Source organism: Humulus lupulus, chromosome 9 (genome assembly GCF_963169125.1).
Source record: "Humulus lupulus chromosome 9, drHumLupu1.1, whole genome shotgun sequence".
NCBI classification, from domain to species: domain Eukaryota; kingdom Viridiplantae; phylum Streptophyta; class Magnoliopsida; order Rosales; family Cannabaceae; genus Humulus; species Humulus lupulus.
In genome coordinates this window covers 113,031,300-113,041,898 of record NC_084801.1, presented here as the reverse complement: position 1 = coordinate 113,041,898, position 10,599 = coordinate 113,031,300, and the positions used below count along the sequence as shown (strand labels likewise).

Genomic DNA, 10,599 nt, shown 5'->3' with positions numbered 1-10,599 from the left:
TTGTATCGTTTTCCTCACAGTAGAGCTCAACACCTTTTATTTGAAGTTCTGTTTGTGGATTCTTCCTCGAAACCCCGTTATTGTGTATAGGTTGATATTGTGGTGCCTAATAGCAATTCCTACAATCCGCGAGTACAACTCATATCTTCAAGATAGGTACACTACCCTCTTTCTCTATCTAACATAATCACTAGCAGCACATCCTTTTCCTTTTCTTGAAATGAATTCATATACCATCTTGGCCTACCATTTCCAGGGTTTTAACCTTTTCATAATCACTGTGTCCAAATTGCAGAAAACCAGCGAAAAAGTCGGCGCATTCTATTGGCTTTCCTTAGCTATTTGCATAGTAGAGCTTCTCATTTGCATCAAGTTTGGACATGGTATGTTACTCTGCAACTATTATCAATCAAACGATGTAACTACTGAGAATAATAACAATAACAATAGAGGGGCTCAGTATATAGAGAATGATGTGCTTAACAGAAGATGATAATTTGAAAGTTGCCACTGTTGGACAGTGCCCTGAAGGTGATACTGCAACTACTAACAATTATGAGTGATGTGAAAAGCCAGATAAAAAGCCTGCTAGGCAACGGTTATTGGTAGTTGCTAATAGATTACCAGTCTCTGCTGTAAGGAAAGGTGAAGATGTATGGCATTTAGAGATTAGTGATGGGGGTTTAGTCAGTGCTCTTCTGGGTATGCAATTCCTACTCTTCATTTTTTAAGATTGTTTGGTCTATTTATATTTATATTAAGATTGTTTACTTGATGATATTATTGCGTGTCTAACAAAATAGTTCCTCGTATTAATAGTTTTTTGTTACTTTTTTTACCTAATGATTTGGTTCTTTTCTTTGTAAACTTGTTATTCACTTGTACTGTATGGTATAGATTCAGATCGCTTTATACGTGCACTGGAGCTTCCTCAAGTCTAGGAACACATCAGGGAACTTAAAGAAAGATTTGCTGGGCGGAAGGTAAATAATATATTTTAAGAATAAAAGTATGCCATGCATACACTCAACTTCCACAACATAATGGGAACATGTATTAATTCTTAAGCATAATTTATCTCACTGTCTAGTTTCCTATGACATGAAGTTTTAGGATAGCTGGTCGCTTGATATGCTTTGAGACCTTGTTTATGATATTCCTGTTTGGTTCTTTTACTGTAAATCTATTAGATAATTCTTAGTCCTTAACTTCCTAGTGACACATTTCTATTTATGCTATGATGCATTCCAATTTTCTTACTTAATTTATTTCTGCACATACCTTTTTTCTCTTGATTTCCTTATTGTAAACATACCTGTCCCCCTCTCTTTCCCTACTTCCTTTGGGGTTTGAAAAAGATATCTTAAAAGTCATCTTTTAATTGTTATGATGTGTTTTAATCTTTTCTTTTCTGGAATTACTGAGCTTGTTTTTTTTCTTTTTTGTTTCTTGTTGTTTCCAGTTTTATGGTGCAACAACATTTTTCATTCATAGATCAGACTTCAGTGTCTCCTTGATTATGTTTTATATGAAGGTAACAGCTTAATGGCTCTTTATTTGGAAATAAATTTTAGTACTTGAAATTTTTGTTAGTACTTTCTTTAAAATTACTAAAGAGATGTCAAATGAAAATATGAAATGAATAGTGTGGCACTAGAATATTGAAGTGCTAGTGTGGTAGTGAACAACTAGCAGAACATGTTTAACTAATTGCTCTGTACTTGTTTTCAATATGCTATTGGGGTTGGTTTTCTGTGAAAATACATTAGGATATGTGGGATTGTGGCATCTGTTTCAATGTGCAACATAAAACTTCCTGATTTGATTTTGATTATAGCTTTATAGAACTAGTAGTAGCCATTTTCATGGCTCATATTCTGAAGTATATTTTTTAAGAGCTTTGCTTTCCTTTTAGTCATCACAGAGATAGCAAAACTAGGAAAGTTTAAAGATTGATGAGATGTGCAAAGTATTTCCAAAATAGGAGAAATAAAACTTGTATTACTAGGCAATAGAGCCATCATTACTTAGTATGCGTGGCTCATATATATATATATATATACACATGGAATTAAAAGCATTTTTTCTTGTAGTGATTGGTATACGTATATATATGCCTATATATCTCTTATGGTGTGATTTTCTAGTTTCACAATCTCTTATTAGCATAAAATAGGTGAATTATTTGATTGCTTACAAATGATTATTTTATTTTATATTTTTGTTAAAATATGAAATACGTGTATGGGAAACATAGTCCTACAACTTGAATTAAATAGACCAATCATAGAATGGGATTAAAAAAATAGTTTCTTAATTGTATTAGTGAATGTTTAATATCAATATATTATTTTTATATATGAATAGACAATCTTATAGCTGGAATTTTGAAGCAGACCTTTCAGAATGATTGGCTACGTGACATGTATCTTGGTCGTTCTCTAAAGTTCTTGTATTACTTCCTAACTGGGTCATGAATCTTGTTGCTTGACTTTTTGGTTCTAGCTTAGCTAGTACCATGTTTGTTATTAAATTGTTGGTGGTTTCTAAAATCATGGAAGTAGTGTGTTCGAAAGTTTCAAACTTTGGATTCTTTTGGCTTTTATTGATTGTTGTTTTACTAGTAGGCAGAAAGAACATTTTTAAAGAGAGACTGCCCCAGTCTGATGCATCCACAAGTAGTTGTTGCTGATTCTGATCTTCATCTTGAATTTCTGGTTGTTCAGATCTCTAACTAATGGTGTTGGTTCCATTCCAAATTATTTACATTTTTTCCTTTACATTTGTATTCGACATGAATTGCAAATTGCTTATGGAAAGCAGATTGTGGTTCATTTTTTTTCTTCTTCCAAAATCATTTCTATATAGTATGTACAATAAAATAACAGTTAAGATAATTCCCTGGATTGGAAGAATAGCTGACAAATGAAAGTACATTTCAACTGATTTGGAATGTGTTCTGTACAGAAAATGTATTGTTACATTGGCTTTTGTATTCAAGCCTTTATCTTTCATTCTTCATTGCTGGCTGCCAAAAACATGAAAAAAGAAGAAAAAGAAGAAAGCTGCTATGCTTGAGTACTTTGACATCATCTTTGATTTGCATCCATATGAATGCAAATAATCTCCATATTGTTTTCTTGTGTAAAATTGTTCCTCCCAGTCTCATTTATTGGACCAAGTGTGTGGAGCTATTTATTGATTCCTAGTCCAATTCATTAAGAAAAAGTAAACAAACGAATTGAAACAATGATGGTGTTAAAGGTATTTTCTCAATTTTTCTTTCATGGCCATCATATTGATCTATTTATTGATTACTTTTTCCAGGTTGGAGAGAAAGACAGTTAAGAGGAAAAGAGTTTTTGCTCGAACATATTGTTCACCTTCTTGCCAATGACCAATCACAACTTCGTGTTCTTGAAGAAGCTGAACCCGTAAGTTTAATCTCTTTAATGTTCATTAATGTTTGATATATTTTGCTATGCGAGTATGTCCTTGTATTGTCTTTAGATTGCCATTAATCATTATGTGGTGTACCTAAATATTTTATACTAAATTATCTTATTCTGAAATTCTGAAGTGAGATTTGTGAAATGTATTTGAGATTATGTTGATTTGGTTTCACAACTAGCTATGTAGAGTTTTTCTTTTTCTTTTAAATTTGTTGCTTAGTTTATTATTTGCATAAACTTGTGAGGATGAGTTCTATGTAGAGGTAGAATTACGTATTTTATGGAAATTTTATGTAATGTTCATGTAATTTGTTGGTAATAGTGTAAACTATTAAACACTTGACATAAGGTAGAGTAGATTATATATATATTTAAAGTGACTGGTAGATTATATATATTTAATGTTCATGATCATGACTATACTTTTAATAGGCCCTCTCTTATGCATTTCATAAATAGTGACTTTTGGCAGTCTAAACTGTTGCTTTGAATATCAAACTTCTTCTGATGTGGCCCCCAGGTTAGCAAGAATATATACAGAAAATTCAGATTGTATTTTACTGTTCAGAACATATATATTTCACATGGAAAAAGTAAACTATTTCTTACTTTTGAACTTGGGAGTGGTACAAAAATACACACATATGTTTAGACAGTGCAGAACATATATATTTCGCACAAAAATAGATAATATGATTTTGTGATTTCTTATATTCATGATTTTAGATTACTACTCCAAACCTCTTTGATTTGATTAAGTCTTTCTCATTAATATTGCATTCCAAATCCTTAAACTTGTTCTTGGATAGTGAATTACAAGAGGTATATATACACATAAAGAGGCTGATAATAGTGAATCATTCTCTTCTGTTGTTGCTGCTTCTTATGTACTACTTTTTAAGCTACTTTTTTTTTCTTTTTTTTTACAAGTATATTGGTAGCTACTTATTATTAGAAGCAACATTTGTCTTTGTATCCATTAATATGTAAAACAAAAGGGTATTTCTCTTTTCTCCAGCACTTAGTGTAAGTACAAGTATTTTTAGTCATGATATATTCTTTCTTCACTTTAATACAGTGCACTTGTCACAAATTGAAGCAGGGCAGGTGCAAAAACAGTACATTGCAAGAGTTATTGGGGCATTTCCCGAGCATGAGGTATGTAAAGCTCTGTAATATACGCATGAACACATATATCTGTGTAAATATTGTCTTGTTCGTAACTGGCTGCAAGGCAGGGCTGGCTTACCTTTGCTTGTCAATTTGTTGGTCATCTTGAAGACTTAATTTTAAAATTACCAAAGTTGAGAACTCATTGTTATTAACTTTTTATTGTTGTTGTATTACCACAATCTAAACCTCCTTATCGAGGGGTTTCCTTTTGAAAAACAAAAGTAAATGCATTGAGCTTCAAATTCACGATTCATAAGTCAGAAAAGTTCTTTTTTACAACACATATTGATATCTAAGTGCATGCTTATTTTGAATTCTGATATCATCATTTAATTAATTTGTTTTTTTCCTTCTCAGAAAGTTGTAGATGCCAATATAAATTATAATGCCCGGGAAGGAAAGAGCACAACAGAGGTTAGTTTGATGCTACATTTTCTATAGCTTTCATATGAAAACAGTCTGTTATTAGTTTGTTTTGATGTCTGCTGAGAGGTATTCCAGTTTCCCTCATTTTCTGCATTTGAGGCCATTATCCTTGGGCATGTGCCTAAGAATAGTAGGATACCTTTTGTAAATCCTACCTCTTTGTTATGCAGGTGCTCAACTCCTCTGGTGGCACTTCAGTAAAAGGGAAGGCTGCTTGTACCAAGTTCACTAGAATTAGTACCATAATATGTTCCTCTATATATGCAGATTTATATAATTAAAGTCGTGTGTATTGAAGTTGTTAACATTATATATATACATTTTTTGGAGTAAAGCATTTGATGTAAGTTTTTAAAGTATTTATTGGACTTTATTAAAGTGTTCTACTATATGAGTTCAAGCTTTTACACCAGACATAGCCATTAGTTATGTTTTAACTGTCATTAGTGATACATCTTTCGTTTTTGGTTCATACATGTGACAGTGAGAATCCATTTCTTACTGCTTTGGCTTCTCTTTTGTGATTTCTTGCTATATATAATAAAACTTATAGGGTAACTCTTTATGGTATATTCTGTTGCGCTATGTGTTTTATTTCTACTGCAATTGCTGTAGTAGTTATAACATATATATCATAGGAAAAGTAGTGTTCTAGAGGGTGTATACACTCCCACTACAACAGGGGCTGGACATTTTCTCAGTCCATTCCCTCTCTCAGTCACTCAGGTATGAAGATTGCTTTTTTATTGTATATTTTAGTTTCTTTTCTGTTTTTTTCTTTCTTTCTTTTGTTTTGGTGAGTTTTGTGCAATAACTATTTCAGGTTATATAATGAACGGTTAGGTATGAGATATGGGCGAAATCCATACTGGAGCTTTCCGTGGACTTCTCCTATTACAGGTTTTAATTGTCAGTGTGTTAATTATATATGTATATTTATTTATGCTTACCATTCATTATTTGAAAATTATTCTCAAGTGATGATGATGTGTTTACTTGTTCCGTCATCGTGCAGAGATTGACCACAAAGATGTACCATTTGTTACTTTAATGGATGTTCTTACCTATCGAGAGGTATCATATTTTATTATTTTATTTGGTAGCTCTCAAGTTTTATGGTCCCACTATTTGATTCTATGTGCACATTGTAGAATTTCCTATATAAAATATCAAGTAATAAACCATAGATCAATTTTTTTGAACATTTTAATTGAATGTGACATTGGAATTAAACCTCCTTACTGATGCAGAACCAAGAAAGAAAAAAGAATGAGCAATAGAAGAGGATAATTTAGGGAGAGAAATAGACATGGACAGAAATGACAAAGAACTAGAGAGAGATAACAGTTTTATTGAGAGACATTCTTATTTGTTTTATTCTATCCTTTTACAAATAATTCACATGGCCAAGAGCCTATTTTATAGATAAACAAAATAACAAGCTCTGACTTAATTAGGAAACTATTCTAGGAAATTAAAACTTTATAATTTTTTTGCGAAGAGAAACCATGGCTACTGCATCTGGTTTGTTTCAATTCCCTTTCTCATCTTAATTTAAAATTTCTATTCTCACAGTTCAATTTTTCATACTCAGAAATTGATTTGGGAATCGACACAATGTTTAGGGTTTTATTTAGGCTTAGATTTGTGCATTGTGAATTTGAGTAAAGGCCTTTATTTTGGGCATGCCTTTTGTTTTCGTTCTTCGGTTTCCTTCTTCGCTTGTTATTCTACTCATGTTTGAGTTTTTGTTCTTCGATTTGAATTGTAATGGGAAAGAATGCTCGAGAAAATTCAACCCCTTTTAATCGTTTTCTTTATTCTTTCATGGATTTTCTTTTTTTCTTTCTTTTTTTGGCTGTTTAAATTTCTTTCCTTAATTGCAAGAAATAAACTAAAGCTTCGAATGTGTTTTTGGTCCCCTTTCTAAAATTGTTTGGTTTTAGTTGTTTACTCTTTCTTTGGAAAGATTATTTGATATGTGATTGCATATCATTTTGTCCAATGACCGAAATTTAGATTGGGGTTTTGTAACCTTTGAGACTGTTTTTAATTGTATTAATGTGCTGCTAGTTGGTAAGATTATAGGTTTTTAATCCCCTACTCTTAAATTTCCAAAAAAAAATTAGGGTGGTTTCCTTTTTGATTTGTAAGTTCTGGAAGACGAATTCTGGGTTTGTTCTACAATTGAAATCATATTCATTTTGTTCTTTGGTGGAAAACAGGATTACGTGCCAACTGTTTTCGACAATTTCAGTGCAAATTACTCGGCTGCCTCATGCACGAAAGTTAGGGGAATGAATGTTGCTGGTCCGATTTTGGTTGCCACAATGCAGGAAAGTTAGGGGAATGGATGTTGCTGGTCCAATTCCAGAAGAGCTATGGACTTTGACCTTCTTAAACTATCTGTATGTGTTTATTTTGGACCTTTCATGGTTTTCGTGTCCTCTTCACAACTTTAAGAATAACATGGTGTATCATATATACTTGGTTTATTTCATCTGTTGTAGGAATTTGAGCTACAATTTCTTGACAAACTCTCTTACACCCCCTGCTTCACATCAGACCATGGGTCGTCCTCAACCTGGATATGGAATGCCTAGCAATGCTTCAAGAAGGCTTGATGAAACTATGGCTACAGAAATTAAGAGTTTGAGGTGACAATTTTAATGCAGTTCATGATCTAGATATTAGGTTTTGAAAATTTTTTGTCTTCTGATTTTTTTTTTCATAAAGCTTGTCAAGCATGGAGGCTATGCAGAATGTTCTAGAACTCCTAAGTGACATGCTACAGGCAGTAAATCCTGGTGATTCTGCGGTATGAGCAATGAATTTTTTTCATCTCTATGATCTATGATATGAGCTACTTGTCCCCTTTTTTTAATCTCTATGAGCTACTTGTCCCTGAAACTTAATGTGGTTCTTTTGCCATTATGTTCAGGCTGTAAAAGATGAAGTGATAGTTGAGCTTGCCATTTTGTTCAGGCTGATGCACGTTTAAGAGAAGAGCTTAAAAAAGGAAAGTGGCTATGGTAAATCATAAACTGATTGATTTGGCAATATCAAGTTTCCTTTTTTGTAATTGTTTTTACTTTTTATAAAGAAAATGCATAACAGAGGTTGTATGTATAATGTGTTAAATCAACTTACTTCATGTTGATGCAGGGGGATTCCCGAGACATTTTGCATCTTAGAAAAGGCCTCCTGAAAGCAGTTTTGGGCCATCTTGAGTGGCAGGTCTGTTTCTTGTTTGGTTATGCCCGGGATGGTTTTGAAGGGGTTGAGACACACACACAATAATTGTTTTTTATACATAACTAGAGAAATATATGACAAGCAGTCCTTTCCAAAAGAAAATAAAAATACTATTATAAGTCTCTTAAATCTAGCAATGTAAAGATTAGATGAAACATTGTGAGTTCCATTAATAAAGAAATTGTAGTTTGGAGTTTTGATTGTTTAATGGTAGTTTATGCTGGTCATTCAGATTTACATATTGGTTAATGTAGAGGACGAGCTGGAAAAACTTCTTTGCTTATCTGGGTCCTAGATTTCTTGTCTCTATTGCATATAGTCTAGTAAAGCATGCCACCCTGTATGCACCAGTTTTTTCTGGCTGCATACTTGATATTTCTTTCTGTATGTAATGAATTAGATGCTACTATGAATGACATTGATCCAAGGTATTTGTATGAGGTCCGAGTTTATTTTTTCATAGTCTTAAGAGATAAAAAATATTGAATTTTTTTAATTAATGGCATATTTGTGAAGACTTGACATGTGTTCATGTTTTGAGGTTTTCTATAAAGTTTTTGCATTTTTAGTTACTGTTTGGATAGCCTCATTTAAAAAACTTATCAAATTACAAAATGTTTGAATTTTTAATTTGTACAATTTAAAAGTTCCTATTGTTAGAATATGCCAAAGTAATGGAGGAATGGACATAGATTTCATCTTTCATTAAATATTTCGTACTTGTATTGATGGTGTACTCATTGCTTGTGGTGTAGGAATGGGCATCTGAGCATTGTTCAGCATCTTTTCGAGCTCCTGAGTTGTGGGATTGTCCAAGTAATGCAGATATCGATGAGAGAGCTGATATTTGGCCATTAGGATGCACTTTATATGCGATAATGTGATAATGTTTTTTACCATGTGATTTAAGATTTATTGGTTTAAGTTTTTGGATCTTTGTCTCCTGAGAGCTATAATATAATTTGATGACAGTGTTGAATGTTTTGAACTAATTTGTGGATTGTTAATACAATGTTGAATGCTTTTTACTTTTTGTTATTTGAAAATCAAGTTCATTTGATGATGCTAGTATATATTAGAAAGCTAATTTTAATTATATAAATAAAAAAATAAAAATATAATAGAATAAATTAGTGTTATATAAATGAATATATAATGAGAATTTAAACTTATCTAAATATTAAAATAATATGAAAAATGTGTTATAATATCTATTACAATAACACTTTTTATAAGTAAAGAATTTTGTTATGCAAACTTCATTATATAACACAAAAAATGTGTTATACTAAAGTGTAGTATAGCACAAAAAATGTGTTATGCTAAAGTGTAGTATAACACAAAAAATGTGTTATACTAAAGTGTAGTATAACACAAAAAAAGTGTTATACTAAAGTGTAGTATAACACAAATTTATAAGTATTGAAATGTGTTATATAATTGACTTTAAATAACATAATTAAGCACTTATCTATATATTAAAATAGCACAGAAAGTGTGTTATCGTTGACAGTACAATAACACATTTGTATAACACTAATAAAGTGTTATGTAAAGTACCCTGACCTACGATAACATAGTCGGTCTTAACACATCAGAAAATTTTATCGTATGTTTTGATAACACATTTTCGGTGTTATTAAAAGCATTTTTTCTTGTAGTGCTACAGACAGATGCCTTCCGTTCTTTAATCTTTTGAGAGGGGGCAAGAAATTTGAATGGTCAAAAGAGTGCGAGCTCACTTTTCAAGCCCTTAAAAAGTACCTTGACGAACCACCAATCTTATCCAAACCAATCACAGGGGAAATATTGTACTTGTACCTCTCCACAACCGAGCATGCAATTAACGCAGTACTTGTTCGGGAGGACAATAAAGTACAAAACTTGTTTATTATGTTAGTAAAAGGTTACTGGGGGCAGATTCAAGATATCCATTAATGGAAAAGGTAGCCTTGTGCTTTATACATGCATCTCGAAAACTCCGACCTTACTTAGGCACATCCTGTACACATATTGACTGATCAACCATTGTGATAGGTGGTGTCAAAACCTGAGGTAACGTCTCGAATTCGCTATTAAGGCTAAGTGCCTTGATTACTATGCTTGGAGGGCATAATAGGATTTATATGTGGAATTAATGGAATATATGTATGATTGTGCGATATAAATGGTTTACATGGTAATGTGAATAGTTATGCATGTTTATGTGTATTAAATATGCATGTGGGCTCATTTTTGTAATATGGGGCATATTTGTAATTTTTGACCCGTCGGGGGTATATTTGTAATATAT

At 32.1% G+C, this 10,599-nt stretch overlaps 2 protein-coding genes across 10 annotated transcripts; both read left to right on the top strand.

The window, feature by feature from the left end:
• Nucleotides 1-216: 216 nt before the first annotated feature.
• On the top strand, nucleotides 217-5,464 carry LOC133801839 (RNA pseudouridine synthase 7-like). Of its 7 annotated transcripts, XR_009877013.1 has the most exons (9): nucleotides 217-383; nucleotides 487-702; nucleotides 898-983; nucleotides 1,463-1,534; nucleotides 2,628-2,740; nucleotides 3,328-3,434; nucleotides 4,555-4,610; nucleotides 4,983-5,039; nucleotides 5,222-5,464. XR_009877013.1 is itself a non-coding variant. In XM_062240073.1 (4 exons), exons 1-4 carry the CDS (start codon nucleotides 3,960-3,962, stop codon nucleotides 5,330-5,332), a joined length of 237 nt encoding a protein of 78 aa, XP_062096057.1. In that variant the 5' UTR covers nucleotides 3,655-3,959; the 3' UTR covers nucleotides 5,333-5,464. The 7 variants fall into 7 exon arrangements, 2 of the variants coding, with proteins under 2 accessions (XP_062096057.1, XP_062096056.1); XR_009877012.1 differs by lacking the exon at nucleotides 2,628-2,740 and having other exon boundaries at nucleotides 218-383; nucleotides 4,552-4,610; XR_009877011.1 differs by lacking the exon at nucleotides 2,628-2,740 and having other exon boundaries at nucleotides 219-383.
• Nucleotides 5,465-5,592: 128 nt separating this feature from the next.
• On the top strand, nucleotides 5,593-8,123 carry LOC133800746 (TOM1-like protein 7). 3 transcript variants are annotated; one of them, XM_062238779.1, is made up of 6 exons: nucleotides 5,593-5,777; nucleotides 5,895-5,951; nucleotides 6,067-6,126; nucleotides 7,337-7,708; nucleotides 7,788-7,869; nucleotides 7,993-8,123. In XM_062238779.1, the coding sequence occupies exons 4-6, from the start codon at nucleotides 7,353-7,355 to the stop codon at nucleotides 8,050-8,052; spliced, it is 498 nt and encodes a 165-aa protein (XP_062094763.1). In that variant the 5' UTR covers nucleotides 5,593-5,777; nucleotides 5,895-5,951; nucleotides 6,067-6,126; nucleotides 7,337-7,352; the 3' UTR covers nucleotides 8,053-8,123. The 3 variants fall into 3 exon arrangements, with proteins under 3 accessions (XP_062094763.1, XP_062094762.1, XP_062094761.1); XM_062238778.1 differs by having other exon boundaries at nucleotides 5,875-5,951; nucleotides 6,067-6,125; nucleotides 7,277-7,708; XM_062238777.1 differs by having other exon boundaries at nucleotides 5,594-5,777; nucleotides 5,875-5,951.
• The last annotated feature ends 2,476 nt before the right edge of the window (nucleotides 8,124-10,599 follow it).

Bases quoted from the DNA above. Each gene is read 5' to 3' on its own strand.
- LOC133801839 (XM_062240072.1), top strand. The intron at 4,611-4,982 runs GTATGTAAAGCT...TTTCCTTCTCAG, and splicing joins GGGCATTTCCCGAGCATGAG to AAAGTTGTAGATGCCAATAT. The intron at 5,040-5,221 runs GTTAGTTTGATG...TTTGTTATGCAG, and splicing joins AAGGAAAGAGCACAACAGAG to GTGCTCAACTCCTCTGGTGG.
- LOC133800746 (XM_062238779.1), top strand. From the start codon at position 7,353: ATGTTGCTGGTCCGATTTTGGTTGCCACAATGCAGGAAAGTTAGGGGA. The intron at 7,709-7,787 runs GTGACAATTTTA...TTTTTCATAAAG, and splicing joins ACAGAAATTAAGAGTTTGAG to CTTGTCAAGCATGGAGGCTA. The intron at 7,870-7,992 runs GTATGAGCAATG...CATTATGTTCAG, and splicing joins TAAATCCTGGTGATTCTGCG to GCTGTAAAAGATGAAGTGAT.